The sequence below is a fragment of the Cebidichthys violaceus genome, unplaced genomic scaffold (genome assembly GCF_023349555.1).
Source record: "Cebidichthys violaceus isolate CVI_PGR_0920_01 unplaced genomic scaffold, fCebVio1.0.p SCAF_22, whole genome shotgun sequence".
NCBI classification, from domain to species: Eukaryota; Metazoa; Chordata; class Actinopteri; order Perciformes; family Stichaeidae; genus Cebidichthys; species Cebidichthys violaceus.
Window position 1 is genome coordinate 10,194,454 of NW_027176395.1, and position 25,542 is coordinate 10,219,995.

Genomic DNA, 25,542 nt, shown 5'->3' on the forward strand with positions numbered 1-25,542 from the left:
TGGAAATGTCTAAAACGACACTAGAAATTCATACAAATTTCAAAATGGCTGACTTCCGGTTGGGTTTAGGGCATGGCCCCAAGAGACTTTTATTTAAGTCCACATGTGATACATGTGCCTACCAAATTTTGTTAATCTATGTGAAACGTACTGCGAGGGCTGCTTCGTCGAAATTTTGTAGGGGGCGCTATTGAGCCGATTTAACACTCTGATTGAATAAAATCATATTATAGAACTACATTTTGGCCTTGTGATCTGTGTGTCAAGTTTGCTTGTGTTTCGAGCTTTTTTAACCTCTCCAAATGACCATCGTTTTTCACGGCGAAGACTGCGTTACCACGGCAACGGCGTTCAATGAAACAACAACCTTTGAGTAACTTTTCATCACAAAGATCTTTAGATTGTACTGACCAAATTTGAAGTTGATTTGATTAATTCCCTAGGAGGAGTTCGTTAAAGTAGAGCGCCTGGAAATTGAAAAAACGACACTAGAAATTCATACAAAATTCAAAAAGGCTGACTTCCGGTTGGGTTTAGGGCATGGCCCCAAGAGACTTTTATTTAAGTCCACATGTGATACATATTCCTACCATATTTCATACATCTAGGTCTAACGTACTGCGAGGGCTGCTTTGTCGAAATATTGTAGGGGGCGCTATTGAGCCGACTCTCCACTCTAGAGCAATAGAACCATAACATGTAACTAAACTTTTGGCTTTAAATCTGAGTGCCAAGTTTGCTTGTGTTTCAAGCATTTTTAGCCCCTCAAAAGCATCTTCGTTTTTCACGGCGAAGACTGCGTCGCAGCGGCAACGGCATTTGACGAAACATCAAAAGCTTCATGAACTGGCATTATGAACTTCTTATATTTGTGTGGAACTAATTTGATGTTCATCAGATTTATCTACTAAGAGAAACATGCCAAACTATAGAGACTTTTACTTCCTGTTACCAGTAGGTGGCGCTATGACTATTATACAAAATTGTTCTGTAGATGTCTTCAGGACCACAGACTCATCAAACATGGGAAATCTGGTAAAGGTCTGATGATGCGGAGTCGAGTTACATCAGTTTATTTGTTCATGGCGAAGGATCGAAATTCGCAGAGCCGCCACGTCGCCACGCTTCGACAACTTCCTACAATTTTCACAATGAAGCATTATCAACGTCTTAAGGCTTTTGTGACAAAATTTGAGAGGGATCCGATTAATCTGTGAGCAGTAGGGTGTCAAAGTACACAACCTATGACTTCCTGTTGCCACTAGGTGGCGCTATTACTATGATTCTAAATTGTCATATACATGTGTTCAGGGTCAGGATGTTATGACATATGAGAAATTTGGAGCAGATTAGGCAATGTACAGCCGAGTTACAACAACTTCCTGTTTCATGGCGAATGGTGTTTTTTTGCCGCCACGCCACGGACACATAGTTCGATAACTTTTTGATCTTTGAGTATCGTTTCACTGCCAAGGTCTCAAGAGCATACTGACCGAATCTGAAGGCAATCGGGTTTAATCTCTAGGAGGAGTTCGTTAAAGTACGGCGCCTTGAAACGGTCCAAAAACGTCATAAAATTCAAAATGGCCGACTTCCTGTTTGGTTTACGATATACCTCCTTTTGACTTTTTTGTGCGTCCCATCACGTTCCACATACCTACCAAATTTCATACAGCTAGGTGAAACCCAAAGTTGGGGCTACTCTGTAGGGGGCGCTATCGAGCCAAAATGTCATGCCGCAGCTGGACACCCCAATAATACTGGAATTTTCACCACGATTGAATTTTGTGCCAAATTTCAAAAGATTCCCAGTATCCCAAGCACCTCCTTTTTGCGATGAAACTGGTACGATAATAATAATAATAATAATAATAATAATAATAATAATTAAAGCTGCAAGCAGCATTGATCGGGCCCTCGCAACTTCACGCACGTTGAGGGTACTGGCAGGACTCTGGTTGACGCGGCCATGCATTTCTGTGACCATCATACATTGCGTGCACGAGTTAAACAGTATTTCCTGGTACTGGCAGGACTCTAGTTGACGTGGCCATGCATTTCTGTGACAATCATAAACTGCGTGCACAAGTTAAACTATATTTCCTGCCTCAACCAGCAGCGTAGCAAGATCATGTTGCCAGGTCTTAAGCCTCAAATGTTTTGAGTGTATCTCCGATACAATCATAAATGTAAGCCTGTTAAGATCATTAAGAAAATGAATATATGTGAATGTGTTTCAGTGTTTATAAAATAACAGACCGTCAGTTTACTGGGATGGGGTTCAACTCCCTGCAGTGTCCTGCTGACTTTCTTACATGAAAGTTAACAGAACAGTATTGTCATTTGCTTTTACTTTAACACTTTAATTTAACACTGTTTTCATTTTAAGCTCTTCTATAACTTTAGATTGTAGTGTGAAGCATTCATTGTAACATTTAACATGATTTTCGTTTAGAAGCTCTGGACAGATCATTTATACATATGCCCACTGACATGGTTTGAGAACCACTGTTGTCTAACTTTTGCTCTCCAAGCATCTTAGTTTGCACATGTTTAGATCAGAGAAGTCTTTTTCTCATGGTGTACCCATGAACCCTTTAAATAAATTCAGTGTTGGGGCTGCTGTAATTAAAGAATCCTGCTTACTTCTGTGGTTGCCAGTAGGTGGTGCTATGACTATGAGTTAATATTGGCATGCAAAAGTCCTAAAATCATGACGGTAATCAAGCATGTCAAGTTTGGGACAGTTTTGTCAAAGCACAGTTGAGTTACAACAGCTTGGTGGATGATGGCGAACCATGTCAAATGGCCGCTACACCAAGTCCATGTTGTTTGATGAAACCTCAAGCTTTTAGTAACTTTTAATCGCTACGGTCTTTAGATTGTTCTGACCAAATTCTAAGTTGATCGGATTAATTCCCTAGAAGGAGTTCGTAGTACAGCTCATGGAAATGGAAAAAAACAGGAGAAATTCATACAAAATTCAAAATGGCTGACTTCCGGTTGGGTTTAGAGCATGAACCCCTAAGACTTTTTGTTAAGTCTACATGTGATACATCTGCTTACCAAATTTTATACAGCTAGGTGAAACGTACTGCGAGGGCTGCATCGTCAAAAAATTGTAGGGGGCGCTATCGAGCCAACTTGCCACTCTGAAGCATTAAAATCACATCAGATAACTACATTCGGGATTTTAAATGTGTGTGACAAGTTTGATTTGGTTTTGAGTATTTTTAGCCCCTCAAAAACACCTTTGTTTTTCGTGGCGAAGAATGCGTCGCCACGGCAACGGCCTTTCACGAAACAACAAGCTTTGAGTAACTTTTCATCACAAACATCTTTAGATTGTACTGACCAAATTTGAAGTCGATCTGATTAATTCCCTAGGAGGAGTTCGTTAAAGTAGAGCCCCTGGAAATGTCTAAAACGACACTAGAAATTCATACAAATTTCAAAATGGCTGACTTCCGGTTGGGTTTAGGGCATGGCCCCAAGAGACTTTTATTTAAGTCCACATGTGATACATGTGCCTACCAAATTTTGTTAATCTATGTGAAACGTACTGCGAGGGCTGCTTCGTCGAAATTTTGTAGGGGGCGCTATTGAGCCGATTTAACACTCTGATTGAATAAAATCATATTATAGAACTACATTTTGGCCTTGTGATCTGTCTGTCAAGTTTGCTTGTGTTTCGAGCTTTTTTAACCTCTCCAAATGACCATCGTTTTTCACGGCGAAGACTGCGTTACCACGGCAACGGCGTTCAACGAAACATCAAAAACTTAGAGAACTGGCATTATGAACTTCTTACATTTGTGTGGAACAAATTTGATGTTGATCTGATTTTCCAACTTAGAGAAACAAGCCAAAGTATAAAGACTTTAACTTACTGTTGCCAGTAGGTGGCGCTATGACTATGATTCAAAATTGGCTTGCAGATGTGTTCAGGCCTGGAGTTTAATCAAACATGTGAAATCTGGTAAAGATCTGATGATGCGGAGTCGAGTTACATCAGTTTATTCGTTCATGGCGAAGGATCGAAATTCGCAGAGCCGCCACGTCGCCATGCTTCTACAACTTCCTGCAATTTTCACAATGAAGCATTATCAAGGTCTTAAGGCTTTTGTGACAGAATTTGAGAGGGATCCGATTAATCTGTGAGCAGTAAGGTGTCAAAGTACACAACCTATGACTTCCTGTTGCCACTAGGTGGCGCTATTACTATGATTCTAAATTGTCATATACATGTGTTCAGGGTCAGGATGTTATGACATATGAGAAATTTGGAGCAGATTAGGCAATGTACAGCCGAGTTACAACAACTTCCTGTTTCATGGCGAATGGTGTTTTTTTGCCGCCACGCCACGGACACATAGTTCGATAACTTTTTGATATTTGAGTATTGTTTCACTGCCAAGGTCTCAAGAGCATACTGACCAAATCTGAAGGCAATCGGGTTTAATCTCTAGGAGGAGTTCGTTAAAGTACGGCGCCTTGAAACGGTCCAAAAACGTCATAAAATTCAAAATGGCCGACTTCCTGTTTGGTTTAGGATATACCTCCTTTTGACTTTTTTGTGCGTCCCATCACGTTCCACATACCTACCAAATTTCATACAGCTAGGTGAAACCCAAAGTTGGGGCTACTCTGTAGGGGGCGCTATCGAGCCAAAATGTCATGCCGCAGCTGGACACCCCAATAATACTGGAATTTTCACCACGATTGAATTTTGTGCCAAATTTCAAAAGATTCCCAGTATCCCAAGCACCTCCTTTTTGCGATGAAACTGGTACGATAATAATAATAATAATAATAATAATAATAAAAAACATTAGAATAACAATAGGTCCTCCGCTCCGACTACGTCGGTGCTCGGGCCCTAATAATAATAATTAAAGCTGCAAGCAGCATTGATCGGGCCCTCGCAACGTCACATACGTCGAGGGTACTGGCAGGACTCTGGTTGATGCGGCAATGCATTTCTGTGACCATCATACACTGCATGCACAAGTTAGATGATATTTCTTGCGTCGACCAGCAGCATAGCAAGACCATGTTGCCAGGTCTTAAGCCTCAAATGTTTTGAGTGTACCTCCGATACAATCATAAATGTAAGCCTGTTAAGATCATTAAGAAAATGAACGTGTGAATGTGTTTCAGTGTTTATAAAATAACAGACCGTCAGTTTACTGGGATGGGGTTCAACTCCCTTCAGTGTCCTGCTGATTGTATTTGAACTTACATGAAAGTTAACAGAACAGTATTGTCATTTGCTTTTACTTTAACACTTTAATTTAACACTGTTTTCATTTTAAGCTCTTCTATAACTTTAGATTGTAGTGTGAAGCATTCATAGTAACATTTAACGTGATTTTCATGTAGAAGCTCTGGACAGATCATTTATACTAATGCCCACTGACATGGTTTGAGAACCACTTTTGTCTAACTTTTGCTCTCCATGCATCTTAGTTTGCACATATTTAGATCAGAGAAGTCTTTTTCTCATGGTGTGCCCACAAACCCTGTTTGGGCCGCTGTTATTATAGAATTCTGTTTACGTCCGTGGTTGCCAGTCGGTGGCGCTATGACTATGAGTTAATATTGGCATGCAGAATTCCTAAAATCACGACAGCAATCAAGCATGTCAAGTTTGGGGCAGTTTTGACAAAGTAAGGTTGAGTTACAAAAGCTTGATGGATGATGGCGAATCATGTAAAATTGCCGCGACACCAAGTCCATGTTATCCGATGAAACATCAAGCTTTTAGTAACTTTTAATCGTTAAGGTCTTTAGGTTGTTCTGACCAAATTCAAAGCTGATCGGATTTTTTCCCTAGGAGGAGTTTGTAGTGCAGCACCTGGAAAAGGAAATAAAACCACAAGAAATTCATACAAAATTCAAATTGGCTGACTTCCGGTTGGGTTTAGAGCATGGACCCCGAAGACTTTTTTTTAAATCCACATGTAATACATCTGCTTACCAAATGTTATACATCTAGGTGAAACGTACTGCGAGGGCTGCATCGTCGAAATATTGTAGGGGGCGCTATCGAGCCGAGTTGCCACTCTGAAGCATTAAAATCACATCAGATAACTACATTCAGGATTTTAAATGTGTGTGACAAGTTTGATTTTGTTTTGAGTATTTTTAGCCCCTCAAAAACACTTTTGTTTTTCATGGCGAGGAATGCATCGCCACGGCAACGGCATTTCACGAAACAACAAGCTTTGAGTAACTTTTAATCACAAAGGTCTTTAGATTGTTCTGACCAAATTGTAAGTTGATCTGATTAGGTCCCTAGGAAGAGTTTGTTAAAGTAGAGCGCCTGGAAATTGAAAAAAAGACACTAGAAATTCAGACTAAATTCAAAATGGCTGACTTCCGGTTGGGTTTAGGGCATGGCCCCAAGAGACTTTTATTTAAGTCCACATGTGATACATGTGCCTACCAAATTTTGTTAATCTATGTGAAACGTACTGCGAGGGCTGCTTCGTCGAAATTTTGTAGGGGGCGCTATTGAGCCGATTTAACACTCTGATTGAATAAAATCATATTATAGAACTACATTTTGGCCTTGTGATCTGTGTGTCAAGTTTGCTTGTGTTTCGAGCTTTTTTAACCTCTCTAAATGACCATCGTTTTTCACGGCGAAGACTGCGTTACCACGGCAACGGCGTTCGACGAAACATCAAAAGCTTAGAGAACTGGCATTATGAACTTCTTACATTTGTGTGGAACAAATTTGATGTTGATCTGATTTTCCAACTAAGAGAAACAAGCCAAAGTATAAAGACTTTAACTTACTGTTGCCAGTAGGTGGCGCTATGACTATGATTCAAAATTGGCTTGCAGATGTCTTCAGGCCTGGAGTTTAATCAAACATGTGAAATCTGGTAAAGATCTGATGATGCGGAGTCGAGTTACATCAGTTTATTCGTTCATGGCGAAGGATCGAAATTCGCAGAGCCGCCACGTCGCCACGCTTCGACAACTTCCTACAATTTTCACAATGAAGCATTATCAACGTCTTATGGCTTCTGTGACTAAATTTGAGAGGGATCCGATTAATCTGTGAGCAGTAAGGTGTCAAAGTACACAACCTATGACTTCCTTTTGCCACTAGGTGGCGCTTTTACTATGATTCTAAATTGTCATATACATGTGTTCAGGGTCAGGATGTTATGACATATGAGAAATTTGGAGCAGATTAGGCAATGTACAGCCGAGTTACAACAACTTCCTGTTTCATGGCGAATGGTGTTTTTTTGCCGCCACGCCACAGACACATAGTTCGATAACTTTTTGATCTTTGAGTATCGTTTCACTACCAAGGTCTCAAGAGCATACTGACCAAATCTGAAGGCAATCGGGTTTAATCTCTAGGAGGAGTTCGTTAAATTACGGCGCCTTGAAACGGTCCAAAAACGTCATAAAATTCAAAATGTCCGACTTCCTGTTTGGTTTAGGATATACCTCTTTTTGACTTTTTTGTACGTCCCATCACGTTCCACATACCTACCAAATTTCATACAGCTAGGTGAAACCCAAAGTTGGGGCTACTCTGTAGGGGGCGCTATCGAGCCAAAATGTCATGCCGCAGCTGGACACCCCGATAATACTGGAATTTTCACCACGATTGAATTTTGTGCCAAATTTCAAAAGATTCCCAGTATCCCAAGCACCTCCTTTTTGCGATGAAACTGGTACGATAATAATAATAATAATAATAATAATAATAATAATAATAATAAAAAACATTAGAATAACAATAGGTCCTCCGCTCCGACTACATCGGTGCTCGGGCCCTAATAAAAAACATTAGAATAACAATAGGTCCTCCGCTCCGACTACGTCGGTGCTCGGGCCCTAATAATAATTAAAGCTGCAAGCAGCGATGAACGGGCCCTCGCCTCCTCCCGCACGTCGGGGGTGCCGGCGGGACTCCAACGTATGCAGCCGAGATCGTCTGCGACAGTCGGACAACGGAGTCCGATGATGTTTTTCTGCTTGGACCGCGTGACGCAGGAAATTATGCTATGCAAATAGTCCACAGCATCCTGTATCCGCTGTGTGGTGTTACAGAGCATGCAAAAACATGTTTTATGTTGCTCTATAACAACTGTAGACAACATTGTGTAAAAGTCATGTAAATCGGATGCCAGTTGTCAAAAAACGCAGAATTACTTTGGCCAGCAGGTGGCGCTGTTAGTATTTGTGAAAATGAGCTTGTAGACATCCTCAGGCCATGAGTGTTATCAAGCATGGGAAGTTTAGGAGCGTTTGGAACAAGTCCGGATGAGTTACATCAGGTTTTTTCATGGGGAGTCACGTAACGTAGCCGCCCGCTACGGCTAAGCCATTCCGTCAAACGTAAAGCTTTTGATAACTTTTAATCACAAAGGTCTTGAGACTGTACCGACCAAATTTCAAGTGGATCCGACAAAGTGCCTAGGAGGAGTTTGTTAAAGTATAACGACTAGAAATGAGCCTAAATCCATTGAAAAATGACACAAAAATCAAAATGGCCGACTTCCGGTACGGTTTAGAGCATGTTCCCAAGAGACTTATTTGTAAGTCTCTCTGAGATACATAATCCTACCAAATTTCATACAGGTACCTCAAACGTAGCGCTGGGGCTGCTCTTTTGAAATATTGTAGGGGGCGCTATGGAGGCAATTTAAAACGGCCAAGTCAAACACCCATATAAAATATGTCCTCCCATTACCTATAACACATGTATAAAGTTCCATGAGTTTTTGAGCGACGCAAGCCACTGATCCATCAGCCTACTGTTTCATGGCGAATGATGCGTTGCCGCGGCAATGGCGTTCAACGAAAAGTCCCAATATTCATGATGGTGCATCATCAACGTGTTAAGACTATATTTACACAATTTCAGACTGATCTGGTGAACTGGCTAGGAGGAGTAAATAAAAGTATAAAATATGACATTTCCTTTTGCCAGTAGGAGGCACTATGAGTTATTGAACATTTTTCAATTGAAATGTGCTAAGAGTTGAAGTAGCATCATGCATAAGAAATTTCGTGCAGATTGAATAATGTACCTTGGAGTTATAACAACTTCTTTCTTCCCGGCCAATGAGGCAAAATGGCCGCCCCGCCACGTCAAGGTTCTTTGATGAAAACTCTAGCTTTTGATAACTTTTCATCACAAAGGTCTTAAGAGCATCCAGACCAAATTTGAAGTCGATCGCATGAATTCTCTAGGAGGAGTACAGAAATACACAGAAAAATGTGTATTTCACAAAATTCAAGATATCGAATTTCAAGTAAATCGGACATACTGGCCGAGGGGCATCGCCGGTCCGACTTGTAGGGGGCGCTAGAGAGCCATTTCTTTTCACACATATATGAAACCTATATCATACCTCTATTTTCACCAGGCCTGACAAGTCTGCAAAATTTGGTGAGTTTTCATGCATGGCAAGTATCCCAAATATGCACCCAAAGTACAAAAATAAAAATCAGAATAATAATAATAATAATAATAATACCCCATATAATTTCAATAGGGCCTTCGCTGGCCCGACGTTGTCGGTGGCTCGGGCCCTAATAATAATACCCCATACAATCTCAATAGGGCCTTCGCTGGCCCGACGTTGTCGGTGGCTCGGGCCCTAATAATACCCCATAGAATTTCAATAGGGCCTTCGCTGGCCCGACGTTGTCGGTTGCTCGGGCCCTAATAATAATAATACCCCATACAATCTCAATAGGGCCTTCGCTGGCCCGACGTTGTCGGTGGCTCGAGCCCTAATAATAATAATACCCCATACAATCTCAATAGGGCCTTCGCTGGCCTGACGTTGTCAGTGGCTCGGGCCCTAATGATAATAATAATACCCCATAGAATTTTAATAGGGCCTTCGCTGGCCCGACGTTGTCGGTGGCTCGGGCCCTAATAATTCCTACAGTTTCAATAGGGACCTCGCGGCCCGACGTTGTCGGTGCTCGGGCCCTAATAATAAACATTTGAAGAACAATAGGTCCTACGCTACCGACTACGTCGGTGCTCGGGCCCTAATAATAAAAAACATCAGAATAACAATAGGTCCTCCGCTCCGACTACGTCGGTGCTCGGGCCCTAATAAGTAAAATCACTCAGTGCGCACAAAAATGGCCCTTATGACTGATATATCACTATACATTGTTATTTAATTGTTTTATTGACACTAATGCATCAATGTATAAATAGCATTTTACCTAGGGTTGGACCTCCAAAAGGTCACAAAATGTATCGAAGGGGTCGTTAGATGATTAGTGGGACATGACAGAACAGAATTTTGTTGATCAACTTTGTAATTGTATTTTTTAGAAAATTGTCTAAATGTTTATTCCTTATGAAATATTGGACCATTTTCCGATTTTAAATGTAAATAACAACATATGGGGGAGTTTAAAGAGGAAATGTATCTTTGGTGGAACAACTGACAACACAGTATAATTTGCATAAAAACGTTCGGGTAAAGTTTAATCTTTGGGTCGATCCGATGTTGACATTCAGCGATGCAGAAATAAAATGATAGCATTGGATGCTGTTTCCATTTACAGCATGCCAGAACATGTTTCACAGAGCTTATCTCTGTTCAACAAAACACAGAGCCCTTCATTTCCATCCACATTCAGATTTGGTCATCAACACGTTAGAATGCTCTTGGCTCTGCTGAACCAGAAGAACAGGAGTATATCTACCTCCTGCATCATGGAGCCCTCCGTCGAAAAGAGCATGTATCCAGCTGTCTATTCTCTATTTTTTATTGTGGACTTTCCGGCCAACTGCCTGACTGTATGTAGCCTGGATGCTGATGAGGAATGGGAACAACATAGCGGTCTACCTCTTCAACCTGTCCATCTCTGACCTGCTCTACACAATTTCTCTACCTGTGTGGATTGATCTGGCTCTGCAGAGGTCTGTGCGTGATCTCTGCAGTTTAATGACTGTGATCATGTACAACAGCTTTTACGTCGGCTCAGGCCTCCTTTGCTGCATTTCTGTTGATTGCTATCTGGCAGTGGTCTATCCTCTCCACTTTCACTGGGTTCGAGAGGTGAGGACAGCTGCCGTTGTGTGTATTGCTGTTTGGAGTTTGGAGATTGCCATCCACATCATCTTGCTTAACCACACGGGGGTGCTGCAAGCTTTCTCCTTGAGAGACTAGTGTGATGAGCAAATTTCCCATGAAGCAAGAAGATGCCAACCTCGCCCTTACACGAGTCACTCTGGGTTTTCTTGGTCCCCATCTTCATCATGACCTTTTGTTTTCAACAGATCATGCGGCCACTCCGAAAGAGCACCTCCATCCTGACAGGGGAGCGCAGGAAGGTGGGACTGCTGTTGTCGTTCCTTCTTATAACCTACATAGTGGCCTTTATGCCCTACCAGATTGTCATGTTGCTCAGGGTCATACTGGAGCCTGGGGCCTGCGTCTGGGCCACGAGGCTCAGAGATCCGTACCTGGTCATAGTTGCCACGACCACCATCAACAGTACTCTGGATCCTATAATATACTGTTTAATCAGTGACAGTGCTCAGAAAGAGATTAAGAAAGCTCTAGAGAATTGTTACAGAGTTTTTGTGAGGAGGAAAGGGCCAGAGAGGTCTAATGGCATTCAGTTAGTTTCCTGAAAACAGATTTATTTATTTGTTTAATTTGTAACCCAGATGAAATAATAAATTGATTTGATCAATTGATGATTGATTAAGTCTGAATTGTCTTTTATGTATACATTGAACGAGCATTTGGTCTTTTTAGTACAAAATTCATTTTTTGTGCGGTTCTCAGCGACGGCAGAGGGATAGTAACACAAAAAGGACATGTGGTACTACTTTGGAAGATTCCTCATTTACTTTGTTGACAGGAGAGAGGGGGAGGGGAGTATATATATATATATATATATGTGTGTGTGTGTGTGTGTGTGCATGTGTTTAGGAGCACGTAGTCTTAACCCTAGTCATAACAACATAACTACGCTATGGAAACAATTAGTCAAACAGATATGTATTCTTTTATCAGACAATAATCAGCGTCACCTTTACCTGAGTCCATGTCTATATTGACACACCAAACATAAAGACATGCAGTCTCATATAGACTTAGTACCCAAATTAAATCTGCTTTGTGGTCCTCTAACACCGGTAGTTTGTTCTGCTATGGCCTGTCACCCAGTAAATGACATATGGTAGTCAGGGTCAACAAGGAGGCAGCTGCTGAATCTTCCTGTTTCTATAAGCTGCTGATTAAGCAGTGAAGACGAGACAACTGAATTAATTCACTCTGCATCTGTTTCAATGTTTTCATTTTGATAATAAATATTTTTATGGACATACTTTGGAGCGGAAAAATAAACTGAATAAAAAGTAAGTAGATCTTCATCTGACTTTATTTTTTTCCTTATAAAATACTTACTGAGTTAAAGCATGTTTATGGTTGATACTTGAACACTTAAAAGGACCATACCTCAGGTTTTTCATGTTTTAGAATGATGTCCTATTTTTTTCATTTCAGCAAGGTGGAAATACTTACATTTCAACTTCAAACTTGCTCTAGATAGATAATCCATCTCATATAACTGATCTGATCAACCATTGCTTTTGTTCGACCATGTTTTTGTCATGTGGTGATGCAGGATGTATTGTGTAAGAACCACCTTCCAAAGAAGTGCCACGTCAGTGGTTTTAGAAACGGCAATAGCAGACCACTCTGAGTAGACAAAAATTAAAGCAGACTAAAGTTACTCCACCCTGCAAGATGATTTTCCAAATTTACTGAAATAAACCATAAGTTTTCTGGAAGGGGGAAAAAAATCAACAGTAAGGTAAGGCAATTTGTGATTAATTTGCTAAAACGAGTGAAACTCACTGAATTCTACACTCCACTCCAGTGATTTAGTATGTCACTTCCATTAAATAGAGGGGATCACATGATACATTGTGTAATATCAAAGCAGCAGAAGCTAAGATATCCTGACTTTTAGTCTCAAGCATTGGCCAAGCTCCAAAATCACAGAATCTTACATTGCCCATGACAAAACACAATGGCATCTTTCAGTAAATTATCTCTGACTCCACACCATTTGTTGTAATCCAGACTTTATTTAATTTAAGTAACCACAGAAGACATTATTTAGGTGTTTTCACAGGCTGAATAGTATTCTCTGAAGGATAAACTGAATTCAAATTAGTTGTGTCTTTCCCTCCTAATGTCCTTCCTCGTTTCTCCATAAGGTGTGAGCATAGGAACGCCACATCTGCAATGGAAAACTTAACCCTGGGCACAAATAATTCAGAATGTTACTCCACTGACAGTTTATCCAGGAGGGGATCGTTTCTCTTTTTCTACCTGGCTATCATCATCACTGCCATCCCTTCCAACACCTTCTTCCTTTATGTGTCCTGGCAGCACATTAGACAGAAGAATGGGCTTGGTGTGTATCTATTCAATTTGGCCCTGAGTGACCTGACATTCACTATCGGCCTTTCCCTATGGCTGGACTTCCTATGGAAAGGAGTTTGGCCACACGGGGGCTACGTTTGTGTGCTATCTGTCTACTCTCTCTTCACTAACTTTTACACCAGTGATGCTCTCCTCTGCTGCATTGCTGTTGACCGCTACTTGGCAGTGGTTCACCCATTAAAGTACACTTTCCTGAGGAAAGTTGGCACTGCAGCAGTGGTCAGCATTGCCATTTGGGTGTTGGTGGTCTCTTTCAACGCCAGCACCATCACATGGGAGGACTCATACCATGAAAACAACAACTTCTCAATGTGCTTTGATATCTTCCTCCCGATGTCAGATCACTTGGCTCGGGCTAATGTAGCACGCTTCATCCTGGGCTTTATTGTTCCCTTTCTCGTTGGGGTGTTTTCCACCTGGGGGATCTGTGAGGCAGTGAAATCCAACCAGGCCACGGAGGAACAGGAACGTAAACGGATTTCAAAGCTGCTGATAGTAGTTCTGCTCTGCCTATTGTTCTGCTTCGGACCTATCCACGTCATGATGCTCCTCCGCACAGTAGTGGATGACTGCAGGAATCTTGCATGGCTCCTTTATCCATACAAGATCAGCATAGCTATCTCAAGCCTCAACTGCCTTGCAGACCCTCTCCTTTACTGCTTCATTACTAGAACGGGGAAGGCAAATGTCAATCAAGTTGTTCTCTTCTTCCAGGTAAAGAAGAGCAGAGATGGTGTAGTTTAGATTTAAATAAAGTAAAGGACTAAATAATGTAACTACCTTGTAATGAACTCAACAAGTTAAGACATTGAACAGTAGAATATGATCCTGAAGTTAACAACACAAATACAGACACTGCTTTAAATGTGAGACAGTTGTCAAATGGAAAGTTGTTAAAGGACAAAGCTTGCAGAGTTTATATGTGTTCTAACTGTCAATAAATCTCATTAAAAGACCAATATCAACAATGAGTTAGTCTGTCTCTCAAAACCTCCATATACCTTGTCGCATTCAGACCCCAACCTCACCAGTGGTGGCAGAAGTATTCAGATCCTTTACTTAAATGAGTACTAATATGACACTGTAAAAACACTCCTCATCAAGTAAGAGTCCTTTATTCAAAATCATACTCAAGTATATGAATGTAAGTATTAACAGCACAAATTATTAACAGTAAAGTATCAAAAGAGTACTCAGTAAAATTGGGCTTGACTATGATGTTTTTGGATTAATATTACTGCTGATTTCAACTACTTTATGAACTGTTTGGTAGATATATACTGCAAAGCATCTCATATCAGATCATCATATGTTTGTAGCATCGCTGTCCTGTCAGAACCACGCATCTCTAAAATGTCTTTTATTTGTGAGTTGAGAACAACAGTCCTCATTTTAGCTTTTTTTTTTTTTTTTTTAGCTTTGACGATGCATTTTCCAGAGGGTTTTTAAACCCCTCAGTTTATCGCAAACATTTTAAATCACCAAATTTGAACATAAGTGGTTTCCACTGGACAGGAAGGGTATGAAAAATAGTAATTTGGAAAGAAACTAAAGCTGTCAGACAAATGCAAAAAAAAAGTATTTGCCATAGTAAAATATTTGCCTCTGAAATGTAGTGGAGTAGAATTGTATTAACTAGTTATTAGTTAGTTAGTTAGTTAGTTAGTTAGTAGATACAGTTATTCCATATTTTGAAGTGAATTTGAAAAAAGCCTTGATATCAAACTCTGGACATTATTTTTTCTACCCCCGTATGTTTATTACATGTGTACTTTGCTTGTACTGTACATCTCTGCTATCAAGGTACTGTAAGCCCTTTATCAGCAGTGACTCATGTGGAACAGCTGTTCCATGGTTTGTCAAACATCACAGTTGTTCTGTTGTGTGAAACCTTCTCTATACAAGGACAAAGAAAATAGAGGTATTATAATTTGACACAATTCATCATTTGATTAAAGTGTGAGGAGGAAAAGAATATTTTTAACGAGCCCTGTGACTTATCAATGCGCTATACGATGACATCTGACTGTGGTTCCTCTTCAGCTTTTTGTGTCTCACTATTTGTATTTTTGATCAGACAAGTGTGATTCAGATGTCAAGGGAAGGGTGTATTTCAATTTAACAGACAAACATGATATCTGCATTTTCTTAAGTGCCATAATCCCATAATAAAATATTTTACATTGGAGGACTATTTTGGGTGATTTTTAGAACATATTATCATCTTAAATGCTGTGAATTAGTAAATAAATAACTCAAGAACCTTTTCAGTAATAACAGTGCATTTTACAAGTGCTTTTAATTGCTGGTCTAATGTGTGGCTGACTGAAAGTGGTTATCTGAAGCTCTCTAGTGGACAATCATGGAAGTGCAGAGAGCTGTTTACACTCTTTACATTTGGAATAGTTGATCATTTCAGATCAGTTAAGATTCTCTTGTTTTATTGCTTAACCTGTAGTGTTTTATTACAGCAATTAAACACAGAAAACGTTTATCTTTAGTTTGATACACAGGATCTGAGAGTTGGTCTGTAGTGTTTCTTTCTGGTATGTGCATATACACAATCCAGCAGCTCATATTCACACACATGCACACACAGACTTTGACCATTGGTCTTTAAAAAAAGATAAGATTAACCTTGAAGGGACCAGCTTTATATCCCCAGATTGGAGGGGAGTCCCAATAATGTGCTCTAAATCTGCAATCTTTATATTTATTTATTTTTATACATAATATAACAACCTCAGAGATGGGCAAACCTGCAAGAGTTTGCATCACACGTTTTTTTCTCAGGTGTGTGACATTTTGCCTTCATAACATCAAAGGCTGGCAAGGACATGTGCAGCTCCATGTGAGTCCTTGTCCTGCTTCTTTCTTCAATCTATCCATCCATGTCAGGTAATATGCTCCACTGTCCTTGGCTCTGAAACAGACCCCCTTCTTTTATATATTTAGATTTAGATTTAGAGATGGAGATAACTGAGGATCAATGGTTTTCTTCAGTGAACCCCGGCCTCACCTGGATGATGGCAGAGTTTCAGCAGTGGCACGTGTGTGTGAGGGTCTGCTCTCTCTCAGGCATGATAAATCAATGGTAATATACACTGGTGATCTGATTGTATGCACACACATGTAATAGAAACTTGATCCTTGTTGGAATAGAAAGGTTGAGTGCAAAGGGAGTTGCACTAATTTAGTTGCTTATTTGTTCAAAGTCAAAGTGTTGTTTCAGGACAAAACATCAAAGGTGAATCGGCATGTTTTGACGATGTTTCCCCAGGTATAATTAAAAAGGTCCACCTATTGCAACAAGGCTTTGGAAATTTGGCTGTAAAAAATATATAGAGATCATTTTGGCCAATCCCAGCCCTGGCAGCTGTCACCGGCACTGGGTGTTGGCAGGCCGGCTGTGGGAGCAGTCTGGGTAATGTACATACACATGCCACGAAGTGAGTTATGTGGTAACAATATCACATAAGCTATTTGTAATGTAAACCAATAATAGAATCAATGAAATTTTATTGTATTTACTACAGTAGTTATATTGTAGTTTATACAACTAGAAACTGGATTTGCAGCAAGCAGCAACAATATCTTAACTGTAATATTTCCTTCCTCATTGACTCATTAGTTTGAATTATTTTTTCTTTCTTTAATGCTGCCACTCATTTTCAAAGTGTTTTGTCTATTTAAATTATGAATTATTCTAATCTCAAACCCCCAATAAATCTGCTTTTCTCAGACATCTCTGCCCAGCTGTCTCCCAATCTATAATCCAGACTTTCACACTGTCCTTCACTTGTTTCTTTCCCACTTGCCAGACGTGCGCAGTCAAATAATAACAGTTATCTTTAGTCATTGGAGAGCAGAGATGCAGAGAGCTCAGTTTCACTGTGACTCATTTCCAAGTATTTGAATTTATAATAGATTATTATTTTATACAACATAATTCAGGAAATGTGAGCATTTTATTTTCCTACAAGGGCATCAAGTCATATTCAAGTCTAAAAGGACATTGATTGCATTGGTTTTCATAGAATAATTTAAATAATTCTTTCTTTTACTACAAACTGGATTATTGAAATACATGTTTCTATTCCCATCAAGAAAAGTCCTGTTGAAGAAATGAATATACTATACACATCAATATGTTCAATCTTAATTAATTAAACATGATATTTCTGGCAGAATTCAAGACCATTGTAAACTCTATGGTGAATGCCTTTTAGTGTTGTGTTGTTTTTGCATTTTTATCCGTTGTCTGATTTTGGGTTGCTTTGTATGCAACTTTTAATGCAGCTGTCTTGTCCAGGTCTCCCTTGCAAAAGATGTTTTCAACCTCAATAGGACGTACCTGATTAAAGCTGGGGTAGGCAGGTTCTTTTTTTTGTTGGGGGGGAACTAAAATATGGGCTTGCAGATCAAATTAACCTAAATTCATAACTGATGCTCACTGTTCAGCTTAAAAAAGTTTAACCACAACTGAAAGATCAGCAGAGTCTGCGATAAATGCGAGATGGAGGCCTTGTTGTGTTTTAGTAGCCTATGATCTAGCTCTGGAGTGATCAGCGAGGTGTATAGAAAATATATATAGTTTGTGTGTGTGTGTGTGTGTGTGTGTGTGTGTGTGTGTGTGTGTGTGTGTGTGTGTGTGTGTGTGTGTGTGTGTGTGTGAGAGAGCTCAACTTTTACTGTGGGGAAAAAAGATCAGCATATGAGGTTTGATTGTAAAAAAAAATGTTTAAGTCAAACCCACTTCACCAACAGGAAGCTGAATGATCTTGAACCTGAACATTTGAAGCACATGTGTTAATTAATTTAAAGCTTTCTTTTGAAATTAAATGAAGAACTTTTTTGTCACTTGCTTATTCCGGCAAGACCATGGTCCAGGTATAACCAGGATCCACGGGAACCTGCGAGGCAAGAAAGCAGAGACTCTGGTGAAGAAGCAAAGTCAGTAATGTGCAATTAATGGTATAGGTAAAATAAAATAGTAATGTGAGTAATAATAAAAGTGATATTAGCAGTGGGAGTCAGCAGGGCCATGGCCGGAGGAAGGACCAGGGTCCAGATATAACCACGATCCGTGGAACCTGTGAGGAGAGAAAGCACAAAGACTCTGGGGAAGAAGCAAAGTCAGTAATGTGCATTAGGTCAATCCCACCTACAGTTGCGGTGAGTCACGCTACGTCAAAGTTCAGCAAAGTAGACCTCTGTAAAAGAAGAATGCTTTAAGATCTCAGTTATACTAACAAGAGGGAGCCATGTCTAATTGCTGTCCAAGAAGAGCTGTGGTTTTGGGTGCATAATTGCCTGTTACTTCAAAGCTTTATGCATGACTAAATATGTGAAAACATAGGAAATGAGTTAACCCCTGCAGAGGCCTTCCTTGTGGCTGATTCATGGCCATTTTGAACACATTTAAAAGTAAGTGGAAGTTGGAAGATTCACTATTACAGTCCCTCTACTTGTTCTATTTGCAACAGTGTGGATTTTTTTCATGTCCTACATACTTAAAAAAAAAAAGAAAAAAGAAATTGAAGTGATTTTTTTATGTTGAAGCTATGGCTGCTTTCACTGCGATTGTCTTTATTTAAGAGCACTTGTAGACTAGGTAAGATAGGTAGGATGTATGCATGCAGGGCCATCCTCTGGGTGAAACACAAAAGCCTTTTTTCTCATACACACTCAAATAATTCTTGATAGATGAATTTGTGATTCTGCAGCAGCCCTCTGGATAAATTGCACAATGGCTTTATAAAAATCAGTAGAGCTACAACACTCTGATAGTTGACATCAGTTAATGTTTCTTTAACGGTCAGTGTGCCAGAAAAATAATTGGAGCCATAAAAGATGCTTTTTGGCATCAGAGAAGTTGTAAGAAAGGAATGTTCAGTTACTCTCAGTCGAGCAAACGGAGATTTATGAAGGCCAGATGGATGAAAATACTTTGTCACAGTCTCAAATGAATAAATGTGTTTTTTTCTGTTGCATACAAATGGCAACTCAACATCTCATAAAATCTGCAATTTAATCTAAACTGCACATAAAATTGCATGTGCCAATGAGACAGATGCAGTCTTTCACACAAGGAAGTTATGGAGGTAATGAATAGAAAACATGCCATCAAGGTCAAACACTTCCTTCTCACTTTTAACCGTGACCAGTTATAAAAGGAGGCCTTTAGCTGCAATCAGTTGTGAGTACAGCCACCTATTACGGTTCCTTTCTCCCCGTACTGGTTGTAAAATAACACAGTTGATATGGAAGGTTCAGCACGAAGCACACACAACGAAAATATATTATGGGAGGAAGCAGAGCGAGAGAATGTGTAGTAAAGTAGTTTTTATTTGTTCAAAAGGAGGCAAGGAAATGAAGGAAGTGAGAAAAAGCTAAGACAGATAAACAGTGAAGGGAAGGAGACCTGTCAGATGAGTGAGAGAAAATTAGGTATGAGAGAAGCAGATGTATGTAATTGTTTATACATGTCTATAAGTACATTGCTTTGTATGACCATAGACTGTATAAAAACATAGACGTAGTGTCTGTGACTTCACCCATGGGTTTCTGAAGAGCCATGGTTAAGCTCAAAGTTAGCGGCTCTGGCCGTTGCCATCTTGGCAGTGACGACTCTCCTGGCTAATCCAGAAATGGGTAAAGAGGTGGATCAGCTACAGGGACGTGCGGTCAGCCTCACCTGTCATCATGAAAAGTAAAAAACAAATAATGATAAAATAAAACAAAAATTAATATGTATCTACTGATCAGTGCTATAAATGTAATTTCTGTATGATTCCAATCATTTCAAGCATTTTTATAATCAAAATTGCTGAATTGGCGCATGTCCTGTTTAAACAGAGGAGACACGTGAGGTGAGGCAGCAACGAGCTGTGCCTCACCTTGGATTGTGCAATCCCTCACAAACTGGGTTGAGAGCATGTCTTTTGCTTTCTCATTGTTTGTCACCACTGTAATATTTGTAGACACTTTAATTATATGTCCTTTCTTTCCGTAGAATATGTACTGTATTTCACGTATGTGTTGAACATTTTTAGTGTTGCTGATCTGACAGAAACCGCAGTTAAAAAGCACAGAGGGGAGGCAAACACTACCTGTGCCTCAAAAAAGAGGGGGCGCGAGAGCCTACGGGTCGGGTTTATGCTTGTGCTGAACAAGCTCTTCTTCTACACTTCTCTTTTTCGTGTTATATTTAGCGTTGACCGCAAACATGGACGAATCTATAGCTAAGCTTAAACGTTTTTCAAAACTGGACTATCATTCGAAACTTGAAGTGATACATGATGGGAGACCAACGCCAGAGCTGAAAGGTTTGCTTCAAACGACGGGACGGAAGATAACTTGCTCTTTTCAAACAGAGTGGTACAGCCGAAAAGACTGGCTGTGTGGCTGTGCTACAAGAAACCGCCTTTACTGCTTTCCCTGTCTTTTGTTCTCAACGTGTGACAATGTCTGGACTAAATCAGGATTTGGTGACTTGAAAAATCTACCAAGAAGCCTCAGCAAGCATGAAAGATCAACTACTCACATTCAAAGCCAAATTGCTTTGAAAACTTTTGGAACCTCAAGAATAGATTTGGCTTTGGCCGAACAGCGGAGACTAAATGTTAGCGTCCACAATACTAAGGTAAAGGAAAACAGAGAGATTTTAAAAGACCTCATTAATGCAACCTGCTTCCTAGCCAAACAGGAACTGGCATTTCGTGGTAACGATGAGAGTTCAACCTCTTCTAATCGTGGCAACTATGTAGAACTGTTACATGCTTTTGCTGAGAAAGATGAAATATTAGCTAGACATTTGGAGACATCCACTGTGTTTTCTGGCATGTCAAACAGAATACAGAATGATTTAATTGAAGCAGTTGGTGAGGTGATTAGAAATGATATCAAAAAGGAGATTAATGCAGCCTCATTTGTTGCTGTAGAAGTAGACGAGACAACAGATGTCACAAGCAAAGCCCAGATCTCTGTCATTTTGCGTTATGTGGCTAAAATTGAGGTGGCCTGTAAAGTGAGGGAGGCGTTTTTGGGATTTGATGATGTGATGACAGACGAGTCCCTGCTATAGCAGAGTATGTCTTCGGAGTGTTGGAGAAATACAAGTGTGTCGAAAAGCTGGTAGCTCAGACTTATGACGGAGCAGCTGTGATCAAAGAAAAGGTGCCTGAGGCCATGTTTACTCACTGCTACGCACACAAATTGAACCTGGTGCTCTTGCATTCAGCAAAATGCGGTGGCTGTCAAAAGCATCGACATGCTTTTTCATTATGGCATATTTTATGCTGCAAAACAAAGTAATGGACATTGGATTTTGTTGTGGACGGATCCGCGACACAATTGGATTTGTGGAACACCAGAGACAGGAGTTTAACAGTTTCTATGCCGACCCCTGTACTACTGTAACGTGTTTATTTCTGCTGTAAAGTTGGGCGTTTCAACATGGGGGTCTGTAAGGATTGTCTTGCTTTTGGAGCCAGCCTCAAGCGGCCATTTGAGGAACTGCAGTGTTTGGCACTTCCTCGTTGGCTTCATTTCTCAGCAATGGAGGTTGCCGCATGTGTTTGACTACAGAGCAACAACAGGGATGTGCGGTCAGGGGAGGCCTCACCTGTCATCATGACAAGTTAAAAACAAATAATGCTAAAATAAAATAAATAGTAATATTTCTCTACTGATCTGTGCTATAAATGTAATTTCTGTATGATTCCAATCATTTCAAGCATTTTTATAATCAAAATCGCTGAATTGGCGCATGCCCTGTTTAAACAGAGGAGACACGTGAGGTGAGGCAGCGACAAGCTCTGCCTCACCTCAGATTGCACAATCCCTCACAAACTAGGTTGAGTGCATGCCTTTTGCTTTCTCATTGTTTGTCACCACTGTAATATTTGTAGACACTTTTATTATATGTCCTTTCTTTACATAGAATAGGTACTGTATTTTATGTATGTGTAGAACATATTTAGTGTTGCTGATCTGACAGAAACCACAGTGAAAAAGCACAGAGGGGAGGCAAACACTACTCTGCCTCAAAGAAGATGGCGTGCGAGAGCCCACGGGTCGGGTTTATGCTTGTTCTGACGTTGCTCTTCTTCTACACTTTTCTTTTTCTTTATATTTTGCTTTGACCACAAAAATGTAAGATTCTATATCCAAGCTTAAAAATGTCTCAAAAAACAAGGAAATATGAACAAATCAACAGCAATTCAAAGTTGGTAACAAAGTAACCTTTTATGTGTTTGTTGTTCTCTTTATACATCCGTGGTTGTTACACAGATTATCGCGGAATCTCACGATTTTCGCGGGTGGTGCCCGTGAGCGCTCCGCTTCTGAAACGCTCTCGGTGGGGCAGGTCGGCGGGGCAGATCGGCGGGGCAGATTGCTGCGCACACGCTCCCGGTGGAATCAAATATGTACCTTACCTATGTGTGTGTAAATAATGCTGATATGAAAAACAACCAGTAGTCAATGTGCAAGCTGCCAATTGAATGGTGATTTAAGTTACTCTATTGGGTTCATGTATTTGTAAATCTGACTTATGTAGTGTCAGTGCCTCACCAGCCACGAACCTCACCGCACGTCACTGAGCAACAATGATGATGTGTCAACTCATCCACTCACTTGAGGCTGCAAATGTTAAATCGTAGTTCATGAACATATACAGAAAAATGTAATTCCTCTTCAGCAATCTTTAGAAATTCATGCACATTTTTGTAATTTTAGTTAATTTGAACTAAAGGTGTCAAGTAATCATAAATCACTTTCACTTTTCTGGCACTGTGCTACATAAGTTTGTGAAAGTGTACTCCTCCTATCCCAAAATGCAACATTATACCCACTTCAGCTCCTTTGAAATCATCAGTAACATCCCAGCATATGATAAAAAAAGACCTTGTGTTGCCAAGGCTTAGAGCAATGATATAAAGTAGATTTACCAGTTAATTAAACACACCTGTGTGATCAAATGCAACAGACTTTTAGTTTTTACTGACACTATTGTTAGTGAGGTGTTGATTCTGTCTATATTTAGTGGCGGTGTTATATGGAATTCCATTATATTGAAAAATGTTTGAAATTCCATTTTCATCCCCATTTACTATAAACACTGTACATGGTGTAGATACTTTAGATGATAATTGTTTTCAGAAACATTTTCATTTAGGTATAATTCTTCAGTTTTAGGTTATATGTAAATATTACTGTCATTGATGTGGTCCAAAACCTACTCAACCAGCCTCTTCTATATGATTCTGATTGACTGTCTTAGGACATGAGTAAATAGACGAATGAACCACACACAAATAGAAAATGTTATATATTTCAATTAATAAAAAACTGTGGTGGATTCATCTTGCGTGGGGAAGAAACAGAGATAAAGAAAAATAATAAGGGACAGACAAGAGAGAGAGAGAGAGAGAGAGAGAGAGAGAGGAGCTGGTCGAGGTCATTTCCACCTTGAAGGGAAAATCTCCACAAACACACACACACACATACATACATACATACATACATACATACATACATACATACATACATACATACACACACGCCCCTTCTATTACATGCAATTTATAGCCCTGCCTCTACTCTCCTGATTAATTTCTTTTGTGGGGCTGTCAGCTGGGTCTTTTTTTTTCTTGGTGCCAAACACACATTATGACACACGTGACTGTGGCACTGAGCTAAGCACGGACGGAGACCTTGGGCTCCAGCATCCTCAGTTACATAATAATGGATTCTGTCGTTTAATTACCCAAACGCTGCATCAAAGCAAATTCATACCATGTTTTTTTTATGGTTAGGCTAAAGTTTTGATATATTGTTTGAATAAACTCAGTAAATCGAGAGCATTTGCCGTGTCTTTGTGTGATATCTATTGTCATTCATTCCTTATATTTTTTGGAATAAGATTTTTTAGAATAGACATGCTAAATATCATGTTTTGGCTGAGGAGTGCTACTTCACGAACACTGTATCAAAAAACAGGTGCTCTTTGAATCCAACATATGGTTCCAGAAAAGAGAATGGTTGGACTTGTACTTAGCTTTGGGATCTATAAGTCATAACCAAACATAATACCAAAGCACATTGCTTTGCAAAAATTACAGATCCATAAAACAAATGGGCTTTGCGTTTGAACTCACAGTCTTTTTCATGGCATATACAAACAAGTGACAGCACAGAGGCTGCTTCAGCTGCAGTCAATTGCAATCAGGATTGCACTGGGTATTTGAGACAGGTGCAATCAAGCAGGTATATGTGTACATGATTAGGTTAATTCTACAAGGCATCAATATCTTTAAGGTTAACAAGCCCAGCATAAATAATCAATAAGATTTGATATTCATTGACATTCATACATAGACAAATAATAGACAAATAATGTGGAGAAATACCTATATTTAAAGAAGAAATATATTACAAGTCATATATACAACATATTGTTGATGATTTGCTTTAATCTATTTGCTCTAGCGTCACAAAGCTTATGTTGTTCTCCAGGTTACTTTTGTTTTTGTTGCAGGAGATCTTGACTCAGTTTCTTAGCTTTAGTATAGGCCTAGCTAATAGTGTTGGTTTTGTAGCCTGTTAGGAAACCTTTTCTGCATTTCTTTTTTCTGGCTCGTGATCACTTATCCTTTTAGAAAAAAAATAAAAGTCTGAAACATTTTGGGTCTTCAAGCTAAGGGCTGAATAAGGAACTGGACACATGTTCCATATCAGTAAATATATTCACGGGGGTATATTTCTATGTATGAATGTCTTTGAATATGTTATTGATTATTTATTTTATTAACCTAATTATTTACGTACCTACCTGCTTGACTGCACCTGTGTAAATTATCCAGGGCTACCCTTGGTCTATCTGTGAGCTGTCACTTGTTATTTACATGCCCTGAAGAGGAGTGGAAACTCTTGTAAGCTCACTTATTATAGACTTTTTATTTTTTGCAAAACTCAATAACATCAGAAATTTCCAGTTAAAGACTGTACATGTTTAACAAGGAAAGATGTTGCGTTTAGGCCCCAAAATAATATTAATACAGCT

The 25,542-nt window shown here is 39.7% G+C and overlaps 1 protein-coding gene and 1 pseudogene across 1 annotated transcript; both read left to right on the forward strand.

The window, feature by feature from the left end:
• The first annotated feature begins 10,573 nt into the window (after positions 1-10,573).
• Positions 10,574-11,647, forward strand: LOC137877963 (ovarian cancer G-protein coupled receptor 1-like; annotated as a pseudogene).
• Positions 11,648-13,043: 1,396 nt separating this feature from the next.
• On the forward strand, positions 13,044-14,421 carry gpr65 (G protein-coupled receptor 65). Its single transcript, XM_068718147.1, has 2 exons — positions 13,044-13,069; positions 13,247-14,421. The coding sequence occupies exons 1-2, from the start codon at positions 13,044-13,046 to the stop codon at positions 14,217-14,219; spliced, it is 999 nt and encodes a 332-aa protein (XP_068574248.1). The 3' UTR covers positions 14,220-14,421.
• The last annotated feature ends 11,121 nt before the right edge of the window (positions 14,422-25,542 follow it).